The sequence below is a fragment of the Oryctolagus cuniculus genome, chromosome 16 (assembly GCF_051225735.1).
Source record: "Oryctolagus cuniculus isolate XC-2025 breed Fujian yellow rabbit chromosome 16, ASM5122573v1, whole genome shotgun sequence".
NCBI lineage: Eukaryota > Metazoa > Chordata > Mammalia > Lagomorpha > Leporidae > Oryctolagus > Oryctolagus cuniculus.
Genome location: NC_142882.1, coordinates 87427057 through 87454594, shown reverse-complemented (window position 1 = coordinate 87454594; position 27538 = coordinate 87427057). Strand labels below are relative to the sequence as shown.

Genomic DNA, 27538 nt, shown 5'->3' with positions numbered 1-27538 from the left:
GAAACAAAGCTTTGACATTGTATTCACCTTTTCAACACTCCAGAAAGCAATGATCTCTTCCCTCCTCTCTGGGACTTAGGAACCCCTCTCTGCATATTTGGACATTCACGAACAGCAAATGACAGCATGAAATATTTGGAACTTTAACCATAAAATTATCTGAAAAATTGCCATCATGTTAAAATCACTATGCCGCAATAAAACATTTTTTTTTCTCCTGGGCCCTTTGAAGTTCAATATGTCAGGTTGTTGGGCAATACTCTCATTTAGTTCCAACTGCTAGATCTCATTCTTCTGTGACAATGATGTTTGAATAGGGGTGAATATAGACTAGTTTAAATTATATTATCACAAGCACTGTTGAATTTCTACCATGAGATATTAAATTTCTTAAATGAATGCTAATGCAGACATGATGATCACCTGTATTTCTGCATTCTATCTTTGTTTACCTTCCAGGACTCAGCTGTCTGGTCCAACATCTGCCAACCACATGACGCTATTGGAGACCTGAAAAGAGACTAGGCTGAACTGAGCTGAGCTGTAAGTGCATCCCACACTCTGAACTGCAAAGGCAATGTGAAAATAAAGTCAATTATTAATGATTTTTATATTGATTACGCTTTTAAGTGATATCTTGCATATATTGGATTAAGGAGAGCATTAAAATTAATTTACTACTTTTGTACTTCTTCTAATTGTGGCTACTGGAATAATCAAAATGATGTACATGGCATGTGTTACACTGCCATTGCCACAGATGCTCTAGAAAGCCCTAATATAGTATATAATGGGAAAAACACTCAACAAAGAAGCTTAAAACAAGAGTGATAATCCAGGCACTATCACTAATAAACTGTGATTTGGGGTTGGTGAAGTCAATACATATGGCTTAATTTAAAACGCAATTATAGGGTAAGAGCATCTGTGTGTGACTCAAAATAGGCTTTTGTATTTATCTGCCCTGGGAGTGTTTTTGGACCCATTTCTACAAGTCAGGATAATATTTCCATAATAAAATAGATGCTATATTTGTTTTTCAAACCTTCCCTAAGCTGGCTCTAGCTCTGGGAGACACTGATTGAAGTGCTCTAAGAGGACAAATCTTCCTAGTCAGGGAAGGAGCAGAATTAACACCACACAGCCCACGTGTGAGAAGTCTGGAGCAGCAAGGAGCCACGAGGACTCCAAGATCTGAGCAGTAGTCCCAGGACCAGCCAAGCGTCCCTCTTTATGATCACTGGGAGGTGCCGACCTCGTGTCCTGTCAGAGTGGCCTTACCTCGTACATTTCCTACTAGGAAGTAACTTCGTAGGACTCTAAATTCCCTGTATGCTCTTCACGCTCAGAATGAAGTGCCAACAAAACTGGAAAACCAATATAATTAAAACTAGTGCTGGATCACACTGCAATGTTACTGATGTTGCCGCATATCTCAAAAAGTAAACACTTTTTTGCAATATCATCACAGCCCGAGGGCTGTGAAATTATAGTCCTTGGGGCTGGCAGGTCTACCCTATCCTGTGCCCCAGGAAGACTTAATTCTCTCTCCAATCTTCTCTCTTTCAGCGTCAACCACAATCTTCCTCCACAATCTACTCTGACTTGACTTTGACCCTTCCTTGGCAGAACTCCGTATTTGCATGCTGAGTTAACGTTTGTTTCTTTCCCATAAGCCCTAGCAAATGAAAGGAGTATTCATAGCACTCACATCATCATAAGCCTCATGCAAATGAGGACACTGAAATCTGAATTGTTTTTTCACTAGTAGGAGACAGCCGTTCTTTTAATAGGTGATTGATAGTGCCATTGCACCAACAGGGCCTAAGGGACACTAATTGTGTCTGCATACTGGCAATAAGTGAACCGCATGTGCTACAACATGAAATTAAATATTGTCCAAGCTAAGAACTGAAAGCTAATATTCCCATTTACCTGCCACTAGTCTTAGGAGTAAAAAGTTAGGAAAATACTATGAGAAAAAAATTTTAACAATGGAAACAAGGAAGTGATAGAAGGTAAGAGAACATGAATCTCATAATTATTGGTGTGACATTCAGGTCAATCAAGCCAAAATAGAAAATGTTGATTTGAAACCCCTTAATAGTGTGGAGGGTGTTGGCTTGGAATTTGATATTTTTGAAATTTTTAAAATCTACCCTTATTTCTAATCATAAGTTAGGTTCCCTCACCCTGTCACTAGATTATTAGTTCTATTAATTTTGAGAAACAGCCTTATTGAAAAAAGTGGGGCTTAGAATGTTAATAGTTCATGGAAAAATACATTGGTGAGCTGTTAAGTTCTCCCAGAATTTATGAACTGTGAAGGTTCTCCTCAAATGCAAACAGCAGATCGTTTTAAAATTTAATTTGAAATATAAATCGTGTTATTGTTTATTAAGCATGGAAACTTGTGCAGTTCAGCCTTCCAACATGATTCCAGTATTTGAAAGATTAGGAAAGAAAAACCTAGAAACCGCGGTGAACTTAGCCTGACCACATCTGGCTCCGGTCAGTGGCGCAAGTGTGGGATACACTCTCTGGTGGAGATGCTAAGCAGCTGGGAAGGGCCCACGGGTCCTGAGTCATCCCACCGCCAGAGGAGGTTTGCTTACTAAGAAGCGAATGTGGACGCCCTTGTCTGACCTAAGAAAGACGGAAAGGGCCGCCTACCCCAAAGCAAGCCCTCCTTGTTTTGCCAAGAGATCCGAGTTTCTCAGCTAAGTATCCCTCTCAGAAATAAACCTGTGCTCCACTGGACTACACGGCATCATAAATTGAGAGGTGACTCAACTGGAAGAGGTTAGATTAGAAGTTTAGCCAGCGGAGCACTCCCTACTGCTTGAATATCATTTTGGCTTTGGGGACTGTTCTTAAGAGCATTTGGTTCCAAGTTTTGCATAAGAGCAAACCCCTATTCCTGGTGGGAGGGAAGAAGCAGACAAATCATTTTATTTCATATGCAGATATGTCAGTGTCATTGTAGAAATGACCTTAGAGATAGCCATTAATGCCCTTTGGTTCTATGCTAAGTTGAGATCACGACATTACAAAAGTATTTATAGAGCTAATTCTTCCTAGGTCTCATCTGGGTCCATCTTTCTTTAGATTTCCTGACAGTGTACAGAAGAGGCCTGTTTGGACTTAGAGAAGCATCCAGAGACTTCCTTGAAAAGCTGTCCTCCTTCTAATTTCATACTTTTCCTTTTATTAACAGATGTAAATTTGAAGGGAAAATACCATTTACTATAAGCCATTTGGGGGTAGTCTGCCTCTCAGGGATGACTTACTCTTTGCATTTGAATGGCACATATGTGATTGGGAGCTTAAACTCCAGACTCATCTGTGCCCCAGCTCCGAATCATCCTGCCGTGAACTCTGCGCGTGTTTTATGATAAACACACATGTGTATGAGGTATGTGACCTCACTGGCAGTCGGTTACAATGTCAAGCTGTATTGGCAGATACCCAAGAATTGATTGACATGCATCATACAGAACTGGAGTTAATTAATATGTCTACCAATTCCCAAAGGTACCAGAGGAAACAGAAAATCTGTTTAATACAGCAATCAATGCCATGCTGTGTGTGGTCAGAAGGCATTCACTATTCAGCCAGAGTGGATTTTGGAATACACTTATGGAGTGTAAATATTGCTATGGAAATGCAGGGGAGTTAAAGGAGGTCTATTTTCATAACCAGAAGGCTACACCGGGCGGGCGTTATTTTGCAAACAGTTGTGTCATTCCTTAAAAGGAGCTGCTAATTTTCTCCTGAAAGATCTGAAGCTATTAAATGATGAAGAGAGCTTTCACTTGCTGCAAAAGTGATGTGTCCACTTCTGTGGCATCATGTCATTTCCTGCCAATGGGATTCAAAAAAAAAAAAAAAAGCCTTGGAACTCATGGGAGACAGTGAGTTATTTTAAAGGAACATCACTGCAGAGGAAAACACTGAATGTGAAAATGTACAGGGACGTCTTGATTAAGTGCAAAAGGCGAAATGTCTTTTTTTCCTATGATGCAACTACTTGTTATATGTACAGACAAGGCAGAATTTTAAACAGAAGAGCATGTTGCATTATTTTGTGCAGTGGGGGACAGAGAACAGCAAAATATACATGGAACTTGTAAATCAGCATTCAGGAGAAAAGCGTGTCCTTTATCTGAACAGTCACACTCGTGGGTAGGGGTTGTCACAGGCAAATGTCCCGAGAGCTGAGGACCCCTCACCAACACGTCTAGCTTTTGCCCTGACTGCAGCTGTGTTTCTTACCCTCCCAATCCTGCCTTCCTTCACTGTTTCTTTTTCTCAACTCCTCACACAGCCTAGCTGTTTAAATCTGACGGTAATGTTCTAAGAACCCGCATAGATCAATTTAAACAGATTCCCTCTTAAGGCAGCTTAGGCATTGGAAATTGAATTGGATGCAGTCTAGACGAGCTGGCTGGATAATACCTTTTCCAGAAGATCCTCGACTGACTGTCTAGACTGCTTTAAATTCCCTGGGTAATCACACAGTCTTCCTTCTGACCTCCCGAGGAGCCCGGGACAGTATTTCCCGATCTATAGTGTTCACTGAAATCAAAACCACTCGGCTTCTGAAGCTCACACCTCTCTCAAAGACTCCGAGGGTGGAGTCCCAGGGAAATGCTCGCACCCAGTGCTCCCCTTAAACGGGCGTGGGGTGGGTGGGCAGCTTTATTTATTTATCATTTCAGTGGAGCGGCTCCTGGGCACATGGCCTGGCTCCAGGACCGGTGGCTCCTTATTCCCCTGGCTGCCCACACACAGGGCAGCTGTGAGGAGCTGATGTGTTGGGAAGGAGTTCAATCAAATAGCACCTTCAGAAAGGAAAAAGAAAATCAATATTTAGGAGAAAATGATAGAATTCCAGGAACCACATTTGGCCCTTAATTGAAGTAGCTGGGTTTACGTAAGCCTGAGATTTTCAAAAGGCAGAGCTTACGTGCAGCATCACCCGCGAGCAGGGGAGCCCCGTGCCGGCTCGCACGGACTCTGGCGGAGAACGTCTAGGAGGCCAGGTGACAGCGACGACCAAGAAAGCTTCAGCCAGAGACACAGATTCCCATTTCACATTTAAAGAGATGGACATTTGCTTGGTACAGAATTTCAGTTTCAACATAGGCACTGACCCCCTTTCCGAAGGCACCTACTAGCTCTCCCCGCAAGGTTTAACTCTCCCCGCAACCACATGAAGTTGCGAGCGTTTGCTTCCTGGGTGAGAATCCTGTTGTAGAGCAAACAGCTTGCTGTGGTTCAAGCAGATAGAAGGAATCCATGCTGCCGTCTGGGGCCAGAGGGTGCGTTTTCCACAATGATGGGATCAGAACTCACACCCTGCTTGGAGGGGTGGATGACAGCGAAGTAACTGTAATTAAGCCAATCTCTAAAACAGTTGGACGTGGTGAAGTGGGCTTGGCCTAGGTGTTAAGGCACCACTTGGGATGCCTGCAGTCCATCTCGGAACGCACCGTGGTGCGCCCGGGTTAGAGCCCTGGCTCTGCTCTGGGGTCCCACTTCCTGCTAATGTACCCTGGGAGGCAGCGCTGATTGCTCAAGTCCTTGGGTGCCTGGCACCCCTGTGGAAGACCCCGACTGAGCTCCTGGTTCCTGGCTTTGACTTTTTGGCTGAGCCCCAGCCATGGTGGGCATTTGGGAGTGAGCCTGTGGATGGGAGTTTCTCTCTCTCCATCTCTCAAATTAACAATAATAATAATTTCAAAACTAGCTGACACTGAGAGTATAAAAGGTTTTGTCAGTTTTGCACAGTATAAGACAGAGTCTCAGAGGGGTTAAGGAATTGTTCCACAGCTATTACGTTATTATGTTGCAAAGCAAGACCTGTCTCCCACAGCTCTGTGCTAAGAGCTCTGTGTACCTGATCCATCACCCATCAGGCACTGCCGATTCCTGGAAGATATAAAAGGTGCAACACAATGTGGAGAAAGTTCTCTGGAGCTACCCCCAGGACACACGGAAGTGGCCCCAGGTTTCGGCACAGGACAGCGGGAGTGAGAGAAACAGAGGGTGACAAAGTAAGTAGAGAACATCACCAGGACCAGGTGCGAGAAACGACGCCTAATTTCGGCAGCATGACGCCGGCAGCTTAAGTAGGACTCCATTTTCTTGGTCACTTTCTGCCTCAACCTCGTGGCTATGCCAGGAGAGACAGAATGGGAGGAAGAACGTGGAGAACAGGCTGATGAGGGTCAACGGCCCTCACTGGCGATTTCTGGGGAAAGCGTTTTAACCCCTCGGCTCATCAGGGAAGAAAAGCACACGCGTACTCTGGCAGCCACATGGTCTCGAAGGTGCCTTCCTAGACAAAGAAGGTACAACACAGACTGCTTCTGCTTCTGTCTTTTGTATCAGAATAATGCGTTTATATTGTTTTAGGGTATCTTACAAATTGAGAGGGTCTAGAGTTTAAGGTATAAAGAAGCAACAGGAAAATTGTATCTTTCGGATTCCCGAATTCTTCCTGGAACAAGTCTTTGATTTTTTTTTAGTATTTCTGAATCCCATTTTGGAAGAAAACTGCCACAAATGATGTTCTCATCACATGGACACCTTCATTCCCCTTAGGATTTTGTGCCAAAAGCTATCAAAAGCCTACAACGGAAGGTTATTGATAAACCCAACTCACCCAGCTGCATTGAACAGAAGCAACTTTCCCTCCAATTTCTAATTAAGTTTATCTAACTGTGATTTCCTAAAACAGCTTTTAGAAAGACTAGGCAAATCAAAGAAACATGTTTTTGTTTTCTTCCTTCTCCATGCCATCAAAATAATGACAAATATAAAATCAAAGCTTGGCTGAGCCAGAACACAAATGCAACTAATTCCCGTCAAACGTGCCATCGGCCCCCTGCCCACATGGGACTGCGTCCCGCCCTAATCCCCAGCAGAGGAAAACCACTGGGCTGGGCGGCAGACACTTCTGGCTGAGGGGAAGCTGGCGGCACGCGAGCCCAGGCGCCAGCACGCCCCAGTCAGCCTCGCTGGCGTCTGCTGCTCACGCACCAGGGACCAGGCTCCGACACCCAAGGCGAAAACACACAGCACCCGTCCGCTGCCTTCCTTCTCCTGGTCCGCAGTGACTGCAGGCTGCGGGACTCATTCTCCCTGCCTTCACAGATTCTGATTAATCACAGCGTCTGCACTGGAACAGCGAGGGGGCCCTGGGCAGACGCCGTGTTTCAGAGCGGCTTTACCTCAGGATGATGTCCAATTCCAACGTAGGTGCAAATTGGGTGGAAAGCCCCCGTTCCGCAGGCGTACAAGTGCGTCTGATTGTAAACCTTGAGCACCTTGATGAAGTTGGCACACTCTCTCTGCAAGACAAAAGCAAGACCCGTGAGCTCCAGCAGCCAGCACCACCGAGGCCCCTCCGGGGTCCTGGGCAGGCTTGAGCAGGTTCTCCCCTTTCTCACTCCTTCCAGGACACTTTAGGGTGTGTTGTTTGTTCTGTTGCTTTGTTCAGATTATCACCTGCAAAAAAATACCGAATTTCTTATTCTGTTATTTTTTTGGGGGGGGGCAATAAGCCCTTCCATAACTCTCATTAAAATTGTACCTAATTTATTGATCCAAATATAGAATGAGAGTTCTTGACAACCACTAAGCACAGATGAGTTTTTTCAGGAAATGAGAAGAGCAAATTATTTGATTCATCAATGAACTGACTAAACAAGAAAATGGCGAAAGTGTCCTTACAAAAATTAGCTTTCAATTTTAGAAAAACCAACAAGAGGTAAGGTAGAATTCTATTTAGACATGAACTTTATTTTTATAGAAAACTTTTATTTAATTAGTATAAATTTTGAAAGTACAACTTTTGGATTATAGCAGTTCTTCCCTCCGTAACCACCCTCCCACCCACAAACCATCCGATCTCCTACTCTCTCTCCCATCCCATTCTTCATTAAGATTCATTTTTAATTATTGTTATATACACAAGATCAACTCTATACTAAATAAAAATTTCAACAGTTTGCACCCACACAGACATACAAAGTATAAAGTACTGTTCGAAGACTAGTTTTACCATTAATTCTCAAAGTATAACACAGAAGTCTTATATAGATAGCAGGTGCACAGTGACTCCTGTTGTTGATTTAACAACTGACACTCTTATTTATGACATCAGTAATCATCCAAGGCTCTTGACATGAGCTGCTAAGGCTATGGAAGCCTCTTGAGTTCACAAACTCCGACCTTATTTAGACAAGGCCATAATCAAAGTGGAGGTTCTCTCCTCCCTTCAGAGAAAGGTACCTCCTTCTTTGATGGCCCGTTCTTTCCACCAGGATCTCACTCACCGAAATCTTTCATTTAGGTCTTTTTTTTTTTTTTTTGCCACAGTTAGACATGAACTTTAAGCATCATTAGTAGCTCACTTTGAACATATCTGAGTATTCATATGCTAAATAATAAAAACTGCACAAAATGCTTTGTATATTTTCTTTTAATTTAAAAAATGATTTTCATTTTATTTGAAAGAGAGACAGAGAGAGGGGGTCTTCCACCTGCTGGTTCACTCCTCAAATGTCTGTGACGGCCAAAGTAGGACCAGGCTGAACTGAAGCCATGAACCCAGCACTCCACTGAACCCAGCACTCCACTGGGCTTTCCAGCGGAGGCAGAGACTTGACTACTTGAGTGATCACCTGCTGTCTCCCAGGGTGAGCGTTAGCAGGACGCTGGATGGGAGGCTGAGATCTGACCCCGTGGATAAGGCATGTGAACGTTCCAAGCAGCAACTTCGCTGCAGCAAATGCCTGTCCCACGTTCCTTATCTTTTTGAATTTATTTTTTTTTGTCTATAAATATTTGGATTTAAGAACCAAGTGTATAGTAGCTACAAATGGAGAGACAGATGTGAAGCAGACTTTACTGCAAGTAAGGTTAGCAAACAGAACCAAGCAGTGGTGGTCTCGGCTCCTCCAAGTGTGCTGCCCTCCCAGCCATGCGCCACGCCCTGTGACTACGCCCTGTGCCTTCTCAGTGGAGGCCCAGAGTGCGTGCACTCAGGTGGTCAGCAGGGCTTCGGCACCGGAGCACTGCAGTCATCTGAGTACGCTGCCGTCTGGCATTCCCATTCTGAACTTGGCCCAGGTGAAATGAAGAGCGAGCCACCAAGCGTCAGCACAACAATCGACAGCGAAATGGAAATGATACTGTCCAGCATTCCTGACCTTCCCAGGGTGAAATCTGCTGTTGTCTGGGATGTTGTCCGACAGATGTAGCCTCCTTGAAGCAATACACTAAAGGCCCACGTTAGGACTTCTCACGCTTTCTTTACATATGCTGAGACACTTGGGGTCCACTGACATACACACACAATGTCTTCCACTGTTTAACCACATAGATCCCACATCTTTTAGCACGTAAAACGATGCTCTGAAATCAACTGATTTTGTGAGTGGCTTGGAGAAAACGGTTGGTGGCTGAAAAAAAGGGTGGACGCATCGCATTCACGCTTTGCTTCCAACAGGGCACACGTCCCAGGTACAAGTGTGAGACAGAGGAACCTTAACTTCCACTCCTCTTGGCAGCAAACTCTTCGAACTCCAGTGGTTTCCCCTCCTCCCCAGGAGGATGGGGCACACATGCTTGGGCAGAGGAAGGAGGCTGTGGCGAGGGAAGCATCTGAAAAACCCATTTACAGATGAGGCGTCATGAGCCTTACCCAAAGGACGCATTTGTACTCTAAAAAATTCAGCCGTTTGCGGAGAAGTCATTTTCAGGAAAATGTTTACTTTGAAACATGTAGGTGGCCGCATATTCTGCTTTTACACAAAGACCATCATCCTCGATTGTGGGCTCAATATTATAGTATTCGAGATTATAAATAACCAGTTCCAGCACCATATGTTGAGACCAAGAAATTGGCTGGGTATATATTGGTAAGCACACGGAGATTCTGATAAATAATCGTGGCAGACGCAGATGGATGGCTTGTTCATTTCAGAAAAGAACAGGACTCTGGCTTGCCTGCCATGCTTTTAAAGACATGCACAGGCCCACCAGAAACACCGAGGCGATTCCTAGAGAGGTGGGAGTCGATTTTAGCTCTCCACAACGAGCGAGGAAGGAACTACATTACGTGCATGGAAAACTGTGAGCACAAACGAAGGTTCACGTCACCACCACAACTCTGAGGACCTGGGTATCACAGATTTGGGGGGCACTTCGTCCCCTATAGCTGGGATCCTCGATCAGCCATTTATCAGCGACTCGGTCTGTTCCCCCAGGAAGCTGGCAGGTTACAAATGACGCCTGAAAAGCTCTGCAGGTTTTGAGAGCTGTGGGCTCAGGCCACGCCCAACATAATTTTAATTTGTCCTCTGTTCCGCTGTTCAAGAAGACCCATGGCAGCAAGACAACCGGTCTGCTACAGAGCTGCTGGAACAAAATCACAGGCCCATAGCTGTGAAAGCTGGCGAGGGTTCTGCTGAGAAGGCTGATAATGGAGTCTCTCTGTGGGGCAGAGCAGCCTGCCCACCCTGGCCTGGGGCCCGAGATGATTCCCCTCACTTCCCTGCCCCGACCTCTCCCGCTGCTCTGCAGGTTGCATTGTTGCATGCCTGGGGCGAGGTAGTAGTACTGAGACAGTGAAGGTTGATGCAGATTGAATGCAGAGAAATTTCTTGGGCTTCAAGGGTAAAATGATGCTTAAAGGGAGACCAAGGAATGGAAGGAATCCTTTCAAAATTGGTTAAAAATAGCTGAGAGGAGAATCAGCCACAATGCAGGAGGGAAGCTAATGAAAAGGCCCGGATGGAGAAGACCCAAGAACCAAGAACGTGAAAGAGCCATGTGAGTGAGGATCTGTTGTTCACAGAAAGCCTACTTGAAAGAATATCAATCCTGTCATTCATTTGCCTGCACTCGCTAGCTTGATGCTGCCAAGGTTTTTGGAGTGTTCCAAAACAGGATATTCATTTTATTTGGAAGCAGATTGGACATTCCCCTGAAAAAAGAAGGAAGCGTGGCAGAGAAAAGGAAACACACTTGACACATTTCTGCTCTGGGGAGACAGAGGAAGAGTGTTTCTGACCTTCCCTTGAACCATGGCGATTCTGAAAACGCGGAATGTAATGTACTTTTTGGCATTCAACTACCGCCCTGCTCGGCTCAGCACCGGCGGATTTACAGAGTCATAAAGACAGTGTAATCAGTTCCAAATGAATTCATTTTTCCAACCTTGATCCTTTTTGGAATTTCAGTTGATGCACACAGATGAGCTTAGCAACAAGTTGGCTTCCCGAGGGTCAGGCCACCAGGCTGACCTCTCCCTTCACTCAGATCTGCTGCAGATCACCGGCATGAGGAATGATAATTGTGGAAATAAAAGCGAAGGCAGTGAAGCCCAAGGCCACACCTGAGCAGCAATCATTCCTCTGCCTGGGTGACAGACCATTTGCTCTTACTCTCTGCAGTGGTCCTAGTCTTTTCAGGTCAAATGGATAGAAGAATTATGCAGGAAGATATTAGCCTGGAAAAATAAATTTAAAGAGGATGTCTCTCCCCTTGCCACCCCTGCTCCCCGCCCCCACCCCAAAAAAAAGATAGAGGAGCCCAAGGCACAATGATTCAAAAACAAACATTGCAGATACGTAGCACTGATTAGACTGTGTGGCACAGACTTTTCCTGGACGGTTATAAAAATAAAGTCCATCCATCTGTCAAAACAACTGCTCCGTGCATGAAAATTAAAACAGAACTGAGGTGTTGTTAACTAACTTCCGATGATTATGCTTCCTACAGAAGAATGTAATCTACCTCCAGCTCCAATTACCTACTCGCATGCTCTCAACTTATAAAAGGAACAGCGAAATTTTACTGTAAATAAGAAAAGTAGAGGAGGCTGTGAACATGCACACTATCTTACTCAAATCTGTTCAGCTCCAGATGAACTCAAACAACTTGTCCCGGCAAATATAAAGCCAAGGGAATGGCTCTAGCACTGTGCTGCCTCAGGTCCGAAAAGATTCATCCTGAAAGAAAAAGAAATGGCCTCTGCCTCTCTCATCAGCAGTTATGCAGAAAGACTTTAATGTATAGTCTGGCAGCCGGGAAAGCCAAGGGAGCCATTTCCATCCGTGATGGGTGGGTTCATTTCTGCATGAAAATCCACTAATAAGCTTAATTCCTGAAGTTAATCTGTTGAGTTTCTTTTCTCTGGTCCATTTATTTGGCAAGCTGGATGAACACTCCTCTCCGTGCCAAAGCTGTAATCCGTGAGATTGTTCCTGTCACTCACGTCACCCCTCCTCCTCTGTATTTAAGTTGTTCCATACTTATCTGGCAATAATGTTTTGTCTTGTTCCCTTCTGATGTTCTGCTGGGCAGCTGTGATCTGATCACCCAAAATCGTGTCCTCCTGATACTTCAGCATTCACTGCAGGATATGGCAAATCCTTCTGTCCGAGAGGGGTGCCTACTTTGCAACTAACATGCAAATGTCAGCTTGGATGTGTGACTTGAACTGTTTTTAACACTCACCCTTTAAAATGGTGAGTGGGCTGTTCTGTCCAGTTTGGGAAATGTTTTACCTTTACTATGATGAAGAATGATGGCATCATAAAACCAACCCACCTTTTCATCTTAATACTTTTTGTAAAAGAAAGAGATTAAAAAAACAACTACACAGACTCAGGTTAAGTGTTATTTTGTAGTTATTAAACTATGTAAGCATATTCACATTAATTGAACTATATCCTCATTAGGTCTGTGATATTCGAAAAATAAATTTTAGAGAAGTCTGAACAATGTGACAAACTGGATGAGGACTCTCTGTAGACGGCCCCTAAATCATCTTACTTAATGCTCTTTCAGTTAAGTGCTCAGTTTGACTGTTTTCCCCCTCTGGGTTGACTGTTTGTTTTGAAGTTCTAGAAATATTACTTAAGATTCTATAAACATTTTCCTTTCAAATGACTTTTAACCTTCACACTCAGTCAAAATGATTATACACATAAGCGCTGTAGAGCATGATATTAGAAAAGGGAGATCTAAGAAATTCCACGTTGAAATTCCACGTGGACCTGAGAAGTTTATCACCCTCTATCCAGGACCCTGTTTTCTCCTGTCAATCTAATTAACTGTCACATTTGTTCCATCTCTTGGCATTATTTGACTGTTGTCCCTTATTTGTTCCTAGTATAATTTTCCTTTATCTGATATTTCAATGAATGAAGATGATTGTAAAATGTTATATGAAATCAACTTAACTATGTTTCCTGTGAAACCAGAGAAACCATTCCGTAGTGATAATCTGTACACTGATTCAACAGTGATATTTGTGGCTTCTGGTCTGAGGCAAGGTGCTGAGTACTTAGTGCTCATGCTTTAACACAACAAGGCACTGATTTACATCAGGTAGGAAGAGTTAGTCTCATTAATTCATTAATTGTGGCCAGGATTTCTTGGCATGTTTTAATTCTAACATATACACCTTTATCATAACAGAATTAAATAGGAGTGATGAACTGCATTGTTAATGACATAAGAGATGTAGCCTTAAGAAAGGAGACAAAAAATGATGATCAGAATTTATAGGGCTGCTTGATTTCATTCATACCTACACTCTGCTTTGTCTAATGTCGAAAATTTTTTAAAAAAAATTTTTGTGGGAGTCCTGACTGTCCAAAGTTCTAAAGGCTGCTATGTAGTTACTAGCATCAAATGTACTGTTAACATGTGTTCTAATAACCGGAGACTCCTAACCGAGGGTTACTATTTGAGACACTGACAGTGACACATCAGCCTTAGTCCAATGGTGCTTACAAGATACTCCATGTTCATTCTTTTTTGTCTTCTGTCTCTTTTTAAGATTATAATGTTCGGTTGCTTTGTAAAAGTTTAAAAAGCAGGATGTTAGGAAAGAAAGAATTTATAATTTTTTTTTTTTTATTTCAGAGGCAGAGACAGAACTCTCATCTGCTGGTTGACTCCTCAAATGCCCGCATGGCTAGAGCTGGGCTGGGCTCAAGTCAACGGCTCACTCTGGGTCTCCCCTGTGGTGGGGGGACATCACTACCTAAGCCATCATCCTTGGTTCCCAGGGAGCTGGAGTTAGGAGCCAGAGTCGAGTCGCAAGCCGAGGTACTCCGAAAAGGGACACGGGGGTATTAACTGGTGACTTAGCCGCTAGGCTAAATGCTCAACCCAAGGAACAACGCTAGGCTCCTGCTTCTCCATGCTTTGCATACTCAATAAAGCTTGTGCTGTTGATTTAAAAAACGTGTGTGAAGAAGTCAAGTGTCTGTATGTCTGATGAACTAGAATGCACAGCTGTCAGTCACAGTTATTGAGTTGAGATCTGCCTCTTCGTATTGCTACTCTGATGTCCTAACCCTGGGAGTTTGGAGTGGGTCTGTCTTTGGAGGCAGGGCCTTTAAAGGGGAGGCCAAGTTAAGACGAAGCCTTTAATGTGGGCCCTCCTCAGTTTGGCTGGTGTTCCTGTAGGAAGAGGAAGTTTACAGCTGTGCCTGGAAGCTCAGGGACACAAGGGCAGAGACAGGAAGTGACCATTTGCAAGCCAAGGAGAGGAGCCTCCAAGTGCACCAGCCCCACTGGCACCTTGACCTTGACCTTGGACTGCAGCCTCCATAATTGTGGGAAATTAAGTGTTGTCGCTAAAGCCACTCAGTCCGTGTCACTTTGTTGGGGCAACCCCAGCAAACTAATATGAGTACTGGCACCAAAGAGAGGGAGTATACATGAGAATTGGAGCTGTTTAGGCAAAAGATATTAAGATTTATTATTACTTAAAATCTTATTTTGGACAAACAAAACATCCATGTGGCATAATTTTGTCTCAAGTTAGCTAATTATACATTAAAGAGGAATTTTCACAAATTTGATTTATTCTGGCATACTTTTAATATTTCTTCAATAACATCCATATGTAATAATTTTCCTAAATATATATGCATGTACACATAGGCCTATATTTCTGTGTCTGCACAGATACATACATTTGCTTGGAGAAATAATTTATGAATATAATTAAATTTTGGAACTTCATAATTTATTTATATTCATTAATATTTATGGAAGTTGTTATTTATTCCATTTGTTACTTATTATTGTATTTGAAAAGATATTATAAAAAGGTAAGAAAAACATAGAGGGTAAAAGGGATGAAGTCTTAATGGTAAAAGAGATATAGCATGAAGGCAATTACTCGTGTTAACCCGTGGAGTCAGTCAGAGTTGCTGTGTGACTATGAGAAAGTAACTTAGAGTCTCTGAGCTTCACTATCCTTGATGAAAAGTGGGATTATTGATACATTCATGTAAAGGATTTAGTATGATGCCTAGCACTAATTATTTAACTGACTATCTTTTCTTAAAATAACCAGTCATCTTTTTATTGGTTTGAACACTCCCATATCTACTTAACTCTTACACCATCCTACCTACTATGTGATTATAAATTGTCCAATCTTCTAAGGAAATAGTTAAGAGAAATTAATCCATAGTGCTAAATGGGGGCGGGGGGAGAGGATGGATATAATAAACTTGAACTCGAATAGTAATCTGTACCCATTTCTGTTACAATGGGACACTGCATTTTATTCACTAAAATTTTCATGAAATTTCAGTCCTCTGCCAGTGGAGGACTATGAAATACACGCACTTTGGTTATCAAAGTGCTGTTTCCTGTGATTCATTGTCTCAACAGCAAATACAGAAGTTGTTTCTCAGTGGTTGTGGAGGATCTGCACGGTATCAACTTGATAGCTGGAGCTATGGTTCTTAATTTCCTTTGGTTAGTTGAGGGTGGCCTTGAGAGGAATTCGCATGAGACCTGGGAGGCTCAAGTAGGCTAGAACGCTCAGGTTGCTCTGCACTGCTGGCTTTTTGATGGACAGCTCTGGGCTTGCAGCTCCTCGGTCTTCCCACAGGTCTCATCCCTTAGCTTCAAGGAGACCTAGTGTTGATTCTTGCTCAGCTCCATAGTAAAGGTCAGCTTTAGGCTGCTCAAATTCACTCAAAAGGAGGTTGGAGTTAGAGGCAGTGAAAGGCAGATACTGGTCCTACTTTGTCTCCGTGGGATCCAGTGGGTGCGTGTGTGTCCTGTTGGTTTCTATTCTCACTTCATGTCCAGCTTTTCTTCTGTGAGGCCAGTCTGCTAGCAATAGTAACATCAGGGACACTACCTGTGTCGGGGCAATGGCCTCCCATAAATCCCTTTACCGCTTTCCACCATTGTATGAAGTCTAAGCCCCTTATCATAAGCTCCTTTTTCCATATCACTCTGATATTTTCCATACCACGCATACAAGTTCTGGTCTCTGATAAAACCCTAACAGAAGGATATATCTTTCTGTGATAAAACAGCTCATTATAATACATAAGGGGAATGTGGATTTGACCTACTTAAAAACACACGTATACTCAAAGTCATTAGTTGATAATTTCACTTATTTCTGAAAAATAATGTTTCTTCCTTTTAAAAATGTATGAGAGTCCAGAATAAGTTATTGATTTTGGTATCAATTCAAGTAGAATATTTAAAACTCTGTCTTCTAGTATTGCATACTTGTGGAATACACATACACATATGAATAGATGTAATCTGAATTTAATATCATATATAACAAATGATATAGACAGTGTAATATAGTGTAATATATTAAGTATCTAATTTGAATGTAATAATGAGATGTCCTAAGAACATTCTACTCTTAACATATAAAAACCAAGACAAAGCTAATACTCATCTCTGAAAACAGTGTTGAGTTCTTAGAGTCATTGTAATGTTGGCGTCTCATTTTCCTTACCATCTCTAAAAATGCAGTAAGTAGATACATATAAAAATCACATGATATAAACAGAACTTTAAGAAGCTTCATGATGGCCTGTGAATACAATTTTTTATTGCTACTCTAAATCAAATTTAAAAACATCAGTCAAAGTTGAGCATAGTATATTTGTCTGGAGTCAGAGAGTATCTAAGGAAATATTCCCACAGTTCACATTAAATCTATGACTCTAAGACAGGATGGTTAGTGTGCCTTCAGAAATGAATAAAAATCCATTTAAGAAGACAACCAAGCATGCAAAGAAGCAAAATACCAGGGATGACTGTCAGAGACTACAAGTCAGTGGGATTTGGACCAACTTGCTAACTATGAAGTCAGAAGACATTAGCCCAAATCCATTCCCGAGGGGAACTGTCCAAATCAAACTAATGAACCTTACAGAGCACAAAATGCTTACTGGACTCTAAAAGTATGTACCCTGATGCTTGAATGAATTATGGTGTCCACTCAAACCTAAATCACCATTCCTTAACCAGTGCCAACTATTTGACCTTCATTTCAGCCATTTAAGAATGCAATGGAAATTTCTCATAAAAAAAGAATACTATTCAAACTCCCTAAACCCCCTTAAATTTTTTTATAAAATGCCTGCTTCACGTGTCATTTAAATAAAAAAATGCATTTGAAAAACCTAAAACATGCAATCTGTAAATATTAGATTTGGTCCATGACAAATCAGACATTATAATAATCATCCTGTTTTGCTTTATTAGTAAAATATTTTAATTCAAAATATGAAGAAAACTAGCTTCTAAAATAAATGTAATGGTAAAGTTGCATTTGCCATGTTATCTTCTGAATGCACAAAACTGGCCCATCTAATTTACAAAGAAATTTGAACTTATAACCAAATATGAATCTTTCCAACGTGAGTTAATGTAAAAACACATTTATATTAATACTAGGTATATAATTAGCTCTCAGTGTTAGTTATTATCACTCCCCAATACTGAATTTAAACTGTAATCAATTTTGCTTGCCTGATATTTTCCCTGAAGCAGAAACACACATACACAGGCATATGCATAGGAAAATCCCTGCTCATTTCTCGGACAGTGAACGTGACATGGCTTTGACTGGCCTTCTGTGTAACTGAAGGGCCATCAAGTTTCACCCTAGAGTTGGGTTTTTAAAGAAATAAACGGAGCCTAGTCTTTCATTTGTGAGATCACCTAGAATGTTTGCAAACGTCATCGGTATCATCGAGAACTGCCGAAGGGCTGAGATTTCACTGCACTTGTCAGACAACAGGGAGCCTCTCATGACTTCACAGATGCTGGCAGAGGATATGCAGCTCCTGGGTCAGAGCTAAAGGACCTCAGCACTCTCCTAAGCATTCGTAGCCAGAAAATTAGCATGTCAGCATTAGGCAGAGGAAGAGGGTCAGGTGACACCTGTACAGACGGCGAGTTGAATCATGGGAGAGGAATGCGAACTATTTTATCCAAGGACCAACACACTGGCCTTTCTGCCTTGAGGGACATTTTCTGTCCACTGCACTTGGCAGTAAACGTACCTTCCTTTTGGTTCACGAGAAGACCCTGTCTTCAAAGCTTTTAACAATATGAGCACCCCTAAACATTGCCCTGCAACCAAGGCATTCAGTGCCTCTGCTCCTAAAATGAGAGAGATCGTGAAAAATTATCTCCCCATAAGCATGCATAAGGATTTTGAGGTTTAATGGAACCTTATGGCTTTTGCACACTCCCATATTACAACATAATTCTACCTATCAACTTAATAAAGGGTTATCATGCCTTAAAGTGCTTAAAAATTAAAAAAAAAAAAAACACCTAAAGTTTGATGTCAACTTCGACTTTTGGAAGAGCAAATGAAATTCCAGGGTAATACATGTGCACGTGGGAACAGACTGAAGTTCAAGATGCACGTGTAGCCTCAATTCACAGCTGCATTTGCTGGGCGAGTTAGAGCCGCAGAGACCCTGCAATCTGAGCTGTGACAAACGTGGTGGACATGCTGCACTCCATCCTAGCTTTAAACATGGATAAAACTTAAGGACAAAAATATGAAAAGAAGTCCCTCATGAATTTAAAAAAAAAGTCCCAAAGTTCAGGTGCGTGATGCTGCACTTTGAAATGGATCCAAGAATAAGAATGTTATGAGAATCTGCTATTTTTTTTTTTTGTTCTCAGATGGTTGAAAGTTTGATTTTCAATGATGTTCAAAATATTTCTAACAGTCATACGGTTGCCATTTGGTTTTATTGAAACTCAGTAGAAAGAGAGACGGGTTAGTAGGATAAACAAAGAAGATTCAGAGAGCTATTGATTCAAAACAGATTCTTTTACCAGCTTAGCACAAATTCAGTTTTCATTTGCAAAACAGGGTCAAGGAAGTTAATCCATCAATAGAAATGTTATTGTGAATAGCAAAGTGGATTTTGAGCGGTGGACAAAAAATCAGAAATGAGAGGAAAGGAAGGTAATAGCACTCAGAAAATAGATATCTGGATTGCATTTATGGCTTAATTCAAGGCTCTATTCAACAGTGTGTATTCTGTATTTTTTTTTTTCAAATAAGGACTCTCAAGTAACGGCAATGGAAAAGTTTAACACCATTCAGTCCCCTAATGATAGAAATGCCATAGAAGTGTACATTATTCAGAATCTACAACACCAACACAGAATAGCACATTAACACGATACGCTTTATAACCTGTATACTCACTGGTACAACAGACATAGGAAATGCCGATGAATGTTACTGTCACAAATGTCACAAGCAGCGCACACCTGGGTGACTCCACGCAGAGCTTTTTCATAATACACATCCCCCTTAAACACACCTTTTGTATTAAAGTAAACTTCTCTTTTAATCCATTTCCCACAACCACAGAGTGTGTACCTTAACCTGCAAGTGCATTCTAGCTGTGAGAATACCCGCCAATGGTTCAATGTCTGGTGGTGGTGGCAAGGGTGAGTGAAGCCGGGAGGAGCTCCATGGAACGGCAGGGAGCAGTCACCTCCGGAGAGACACGGCACTCAGCGCTGTGTCCTGACTTCCTGTCATTGTGCCGTCTCAGCCCTGGCAACGAAGCCCACCCTGCCTGGAGCACCACCCTGTGTCACGGTGTGCAGAATTAGTCGGTGCCTTTGCCCCACGTCTCCTGTGCCACCCTGGCATCTAAAGCTAGGGCTGAGACCACGGCACTCCCCCAGGGTAGTTCCTTAAAACCTGCTCTGTTTCCAGAGGGAACTTTGGGGGCACCAGTGGAGAAAGGGTGAACCCAGGCTGCAGAGACCAGGGAGAACACTCCGGGAAGTGGCCACTTTATGTTTCTGTCATCGTTCAGGTTAGTTCCTGTTCTGACTGCGAGTCTACCTTGGAGCCCTGACGGCTGTGGAGACCACTCCGGCCCCATTGCTGTAGTTCCTAGCAGCACAGCAGGTTCCAGAGAGGAGTCGCTGTCCAGAAGTCAGAGCTGACTACTGCTAATGAGCTCACAGTGCAGGTGTCCCCCAAGCTGTCCTGTGTCACTTTGCAACTCAGGTGTTGAGTGGGAATAGGAAGAAAACAAAAACCTCTTTCCTTCAGATCTTTCTGTTCTCTCTAATTAGTTATTTACATTATTGTTAAAAATAATAACTCTGTTTGTTCTCCTATGTTGATCAAGGAAGAACTATTTCAGATTTCAGGAAGTCATCTAATAGTTATTTCTAAAATCACAGATTTAAAAAGAAATGGTAACAAATGGGTCTGTAAAAATTAAAGTCCAAAAATAACCAGTGAATGTCACGTATTCCATTTAAATGCACCAAATATGTAAATTGAGGAAGTACTTAAAGAAGGCTGCCTAAGTGAAGTGAATTTCAATACAGTGACTTCTCAGTGCATGAAATATGTCTTCAGTAATAGGTCAGTGGAAAAGCATTAGCAAAGGAACAAATGGGTTATCAGATACATGGTATGATATTCAATGTTACCTTGAGCTAGATTCTTTCTATTTTCCAAAATATTTGTTCTTCAAATAAAATATGAGGGTGCTTCAAAAAAGTGTGTAAAAAATAGATAATTTTGGTGCAATTTTTTTGAAATCTATAAAGTCTTCATAAAATACAAAGTTTCCATGAACTTTGTGAAAATTCCTCATGTATAACATCTGTTGTGTTTTCACTTCATTAAATACATTTTAGTCAAAATCGCTCAAAATTCACAATTGGATAGATGTAATGCAGAATATAAAGGGATAGCAAAGTGCAAATATTTTATAAAGTTTAATTAGTTGGCTTTTAAAATAGGCTAATAATGTGATACCACTGAACTTTCAAAAATGTATCTCTCAATAAAACTATATCTGGGACATAATTATCTTTATTACAAGATGCTATGAATCTCAGTACACACCGATCAGACTTAGTAAACCCTGTACGTCTAACTTCCTTTCAGCTAGTTCCACAGAAATCCATACGCATTTCGGTAAATGTAGAAAACGCAGTAAAGTCGTTGTTCTTTGAGAGAACGCCTCTGATACTAGGATTGGGCCGCCACAGGGCATTGCAGAAGCACAAGTTCTTTGCAACCGCGGGGCAAACTGACTCTGAGCTAACAGCAGAATCCCTCAGTTTTTGCTATTGAGAGAGAGGAGAGGAGAGGAGAGGAGAGGAGAGGAGAGGAGAGGAGAGGAGAGGAGAGGAGAGGAGAGGGAGAGAAGGCAGAGGGAAGAAGTAGAGGGAGGGAAAGAGGGAGGGAGATGGGGGAGAGGGGGAGGAAGATGGAGGAAGAGGGGAGAGAGGAGAGAGGAGAGAGGAGAGAGGAGAGAGGAGAGAGGAGAGAGGAGAGAGGAGAGAGGAGAGAGGAGAGAGGAGAGAGGAGAGAGGAGAGGAGAGGAGAGGAGAGGAGAGGAGAGGAGAGGGGAGGGCAGGGAAGAAGAGAGGAGAGGAGAGGAGAGGGGAAGAGAGGAGAAGGGAGGAGAGGGGAGGGGAGAGGAGAGAAGGGAGGAGAGGGGAGGGGAGGGGGGGAGAGGAGGTTTATAAAGTATGAGGGAAATCCCTTGACATGGATAATTTTGGAAATCACAAACATGGATATCTGATAACTTAGCGATTGAATGGACTGATTCAGTCACACAATCAAATATGTTCAGCTTCAGTGCTTACTAAATAATCCAGATAATTTGTCAGATAAGTATGATTATGACCTTCAATTCTGAGATCAAACCAAAAGAATAGTGCAATACTGCAGGGATCATGATCATTAAAGGGCAATCTAATTCATTAACAGTGTCTTATTTCAAGATTGTCCACACAACGCTATTACATATATCATATTTCAGCCAAACAAAAGTGCTTGGTATTGTTATTATTAATAGCATCAATAGTTACCTGACAGTAATGTCACAATTTAATTTGTGCTTCTTTTGACTTTATAAGAATTCTGTGAGCTAACTGTATTAGAATACCATTCTTGATGAGCCTTGAAATTATAAGATACTTGTTCAAATTTCCATTATTAATCATCTATATGTCAAAAATGTGATTGGGCACACAAAAATTTTATCTTAACATCTAGCAAAGTACCCAGAAACTGCCGAAACTTTCAAGACAAGATTTATTTTATTTGAAAGAGCTAGACGAGAGAGACCAAGAAGGAGGGAGATTGTCCATCTTCTGGTTCACACCCCCAAATGACCACAACAGACAGGAGTAGGCCAGGCCAAAGTCATGAGCCATGAACTCCACCTTGGTCTCCTACAAAGGTGAGGGGGTCCCAAGCACTTGGGCCACCTTCCGCTGGATTGGAAGCAGAGTAGCCGGGACTTGAACCAGTGGCATGCCAGTGTCGCCAGCAGAGGCTTAATCTACTTCACCACAAAGCCAGCACCACCAAATTTTTAAATGAAAATATTTTGAGTGAATATTCTGAATCATTTTATTCCTTGACCAAGAAAAGGGGGTGGGATATCCACCTCATAAAGCTACTGTTAAAACTATATTTGTGAAATGTTATGTAATCCACATAGGGTGGTTCAGAAAAGATTCTGAATAACTATGTTTTGTCGCTTCCTCTTTTAGGTTTTACTAAAAATGGGCCATTCCGTGTTCTTACAAGGGATAGCTACACACAGGTGAGATTAGACATTTCTATTTATCCTCAGTCATCAGCAACTGGAAAACTTCCACACAATTTATTAATGATAGATATGGCATTTTGAGGTTAATAGATTTTTTGGTTATCCTTTTGGCTTTACATTTTCAAATAATCTTCACAAAATCTATTATTTCTGTTTTTCACATTTGTATGATATATATTGTTCCATTCAGTGGATAGCATACAAGAGCCCAATGAGGGGTCAGCCTTTGGTGAGGCTCAGAATGCCTGGGTTTGAGTCTCAGCTCCACTCTGGATTCCACTTCCTGCTAATGCACACTCTGAGAGGCAACACATGGCTCAAGCAGTTGGACCCCTGCCACTCATGAGGGAGACCCGGATGCAGTCCCAGGTTCCCAGGACCCTAAGGAGCTTGTCTGTCTCCTTCTCTGTCTCTCCAGCTGTCAAAATAATAATAATGAAAAAAATAATTCCAAAGAAAGTTCAAGCACTTGTTAAGGACATGTAAGGATTCACTGGTGGTATCTACCCCAAATCCACACTCTCTGGACCCCTACTTCATTGTTCCTTCTATTAATTCTTTCCTAAAAGTTCCAATGTGTGCATGACTTTGGGAGAATAAAATTGTGCTAGGAAAACACTTTTTTGGGTCTACTTTCCCAAACCAGAAAAGTGTTTTCTACCCTAGGAAGGTATACTGTGAGTCAAGATCCCCACACTTGCCTGCTCCATTCCTAATTATGCTCCTGGGGACGCCAATTTTAAGGGTTTCCATGCTTGTCTCTGCTTAGTTGGGTTTTAGTAAGAGTCCTGTGCAGTCAGTTTCAAAAACCCCTCATCCTCTTCTCTGCTTGGACCCTGTCCCCCACCCTGGTGTCCTACCAGGCTGGCCTGTCCTCAGCAGTTGTCCCTTCCACCTGAGGCCTCCTCTGGGTCATTTTCCATCCGCGGACCCCCTCCCAGCCCTGGGCTGTACATCTGCAGGGTCTTGTTTCAGATATGAGCCAATCTCTCCAAGTGCCAGACCTCACTGACGGAGCCCCACTAAATGAAGTCTCCTTCATTGTCTTACACAAGTGTCAGGGATGCTTTCCTTCAAAAAATAAAACGTCCTCCACCATTTGAGAGTGGTCAAGCCATTCTCAGGATTGCTTTCTCCTCCGGGCTCCACAGTGCTCAGGACAATGCCGGCGCCATCCTCATTTCCCAATCCATATTGATTAACAGATGAGTGGAAGGAAAGAAGGAAGGAGAGAGTCAGGAAAGAAAGGAAAAGGAATGGAATGAAGGAAGGAGGAGTGATTCGATTACAATGGCTGGAAAATGCAAACACTTCATTCCATTCAGGAGGAATCTGCACGCAACAGTCAACCTGCACAAGGAAGTTATTGAATATAAGTATGCATGAGGGTCGTCAAGTTCATGGAGAACGTGTACTATGAGAATACTACAGGGATTTCAAAACACCAAAATAAGCTCACCTTTTAATTCTATTTTGTACAAACTTTTGGAAGTTCCTTGTTATGTCTAAAATTGAATTTTATTAATTATATTTTGTATAGATTATTTAGAGGGACCACACTGTTGCTTTATTGAGGAATAATGTGATATTCTTGTTATACAAAACTATTAAGGCCTCTAGAATTGAATGGCATTGTTTTATTTGTTGAGAGTACTTAAGGCTGTAAGTAAAGCTTCAGGTTTAGTAGAATACTGAGCAAAAATAATGACAGAGTAATACAATATTTATGGAATTACTAAAATAATTTAGCAAATTTATACTTACCAGGATGTCTTTTCCAGCCCATTTGCATTCATCCCTTCTGGTGTAAGATACTGGCCACGCAATCTAAGGACAGACAAAAAAACATTGTTTTATGTCAATTTTTCTAAGAGATACAACAAACTTTTGGATGAGGGTGGGGCATATGCCTTAAGTTCCATCAACTATCGTTAGACTTCACGGTGAGGTCAGCTAGTGTGGACTTCAGACCTGCGTTCTCTACTCACACATTAGCTTTTGTGGCATAGAAGAGGTGGGCAAGAAACTGATACAGCTGATAGGACAGATGAGCTTTTGTGGCATAGAAGAGGTGGGCAAGACACTGATATAGCTGAGAGGTTGAAGGAGAAAGTAGATAGCTCTAAAATCACCCTCTGGCTGTGGGCTAATCGTAGACTCACTGAGACCTACTTGTCGCCATCGCATCCCTGTGCTGGGGTGAACACAGAGAAGAGATGCTATGGTGGTTTGGAAGCAGGGGCTGCATTTCCTTCGACAGCACTGAACCAATGCCCTGAGCAATACCAGTGGCTTCCATCTTGGTGGGCAGAACAATTTATTGTTTTTCTTGATTCATTTTTCTCTTCTAGCAATACTATTGAATATCAGGGAAAAATGTCATATTTAATAGAAGAATGCAGAGATGGTAAGAGTTAATCATTCACGTCTGTGGGGAAGCTTTTAGTCTCCGAATGACTGATTACCATTCAGTTGGGAACCTCCGGAAGATGCAATATAAATGGTGCTAAACTTGGGCAAGCAATCTGATATTCACTCTAGGAAGTGGGAAAGCAAATTACAACACATTTATAAACAAGAATTTGGGACACATTGAAATAACACACGATGACTTGACAAATGCATTTAGGGGCCCTGCCCCAGTTACAAAGTCCTAAAAATTCTTGGATATGTATTTATTTTGACCATTAAGCTCTTCACTTGCGGACTTTTTTTTTTTTTAATGTGTTTTCCCTCTCACAAGTGTCTGTGTAAAAATTAAAACTGTCATTTGGCTTGTTCCACGTAAATTTTACAAACGAGTTGCGTAAAAACATTCAAGAGCAGGAAATGTGTCTCATTCCTCACGACTAACATTAGCCTGACTCCTGGATGGTGAATTGATGGCAGGAGGTTCCCTTCTACAGTTCTGTCTTCACATTGGCTACAGAAAGGTCAGGTGATCAGTCTTAGAGAAAGTTTATAATGGAAGAGGTCGAACTATTAACTTTTGTCTGGGGCAAGACAACAATAATACACAGCACAGTTAAAATTTGTTGATGTTCATATTCAGCTTTCCAGCTAAACTGTGCCCAAATCACAGATTATTAATCATGCTTATATGCACTGATTTATTTCTTTACAAAGGCGAGATGTTTTGTTATAGTTTCAGAAGTCTTGATTGCTAGGTGTTGAGACAGTTTGGGCTTCATTCTATGAGTTCTTTATATCAAAGAGTATGAAGAATCATTTTATAACTTTCCTGTTAAATTCTTTATCTTCTTTGTTCAAAAACTGCTCAGGTAACTAATAATGCCTAAATGTCTTTCTTTCTTATTTAAAATGCTTCAAGTCTATTTGCACTTTCTCTTTCTTATGATCCACTACTCACAGCAGTCCTTCTTGCTCTTATATTTAACAAACAGGATCTTTAAGGAGACTGAACTCCTTTTATTAAGGTAAAGTGTTTTTCTATGATTTTCCAAATCTGGGAATGTGCTTTCCTCTAAAAATGATTGGCTTATTTTTTCATCTTTAAGTTTATAATCTTATATTTTATTGTGGTTTAAAAAGTCATCAAGAATTATTTATGATATACCATAGTACAGAATCTGTCATAACATGAGATGGTTAGGAAGAAGTTGTTCAACAATGTTGTACATACATAGACTGAAAAGAACATAAAAATGAAATATAAATAAAGAGATGTAAATCCATAAGTAAATTAGATTCAAGCTTATACACAAGGCTGCAATGAGATGCCTTCAATTTAGAAATACATCTTCAGATTAAAATGTTGATTTTAAAGTTGAAGGACAAGAGCTATAAGAACACTAAGATATATGGGATGTCACTTAATTTTTAATTAGTTCATTAATTCAAAATATATGTATGATGAGTCTGTTGATAGACGACACTAAAATATACTGGGTAAACAAATAACTCAAATTGTTCTCAGCTATAAAACAGTAGATTTCTCTATTTTAATTTGGTTCTTTTCAGTTTTAGAAACAGCTGAATATATTAACCAAGTTCAGAATATCTATTCAAAGATAAGGTTAAATATGTGGAACGTATAGGCTAAAGTGATTTATGTTCATACACTTTCTATCTACAGATATATATGCATATTTATATACATGAAACCTTTGCAAAATTATAAAATGCTGTAATACTGATAATCTCAACATATAATCTCCTAAAATAAAAGTGTGAAAATTTCCTTAATTATCTTAGATTTTTATATTCCTTTAATGTATACTTTCCTTTCATTAAGACAACAATGATGACAAACATCTGCTTAATTTGTGACCTTTTCTAAAATTTTTAAGATGTTTTTATCCTGTTGGGAAAGCCAATGAAAAATAGTTTTCTCAAATAGTAGATAAGTTTTGGCTATGTATTGCTATCATTGGAGGGGGCTTAGAAATCAATCATATTGAAAAATCAGAGAAAGAAAAGAAATACACAGGGTGATTTTTAAGATTTTTAAGTGATATATCTTAATTCCAAAATATTTCAGAAGGGTGTTGTCATTTTATATGAATATGTCTAGTGCATCAAATGTGTATGCATATGGTCAGAATTTTAGTGTCTGGGTAATA

The 27538-nt window shown here is 41.3% G+C and overlaps 1 protein-coding gene across 2 annotated transcripts in view; it reads right to left on the bottom strand.

Annotated features, from left to right (window-relative positions):
* The window catches only part of SEMA3A (semaphorin 3A), a 488303-nt gene that overhangs the window by 129973 nt on the left and 330792 nt on the right, over positions 1–27538 (bottom strand). For both annotated transcript variants that reach the window (XM_051853017.3, XM_051853018.3), the window contains exons 5-6: positions 24720–24782; positions 7239–7358 (exon numbers count right to left, since the gene is read on the bottom strand). In XM_051853017.3, coding sequence (XP_051708977.3) covers positions 7239–7358; positions 24720–24782 — 183 coding nt within the window. The remainder of the gene's footprint in view (positions 1–7238; positions 7359–24719; positions 24783–27538) is intronic.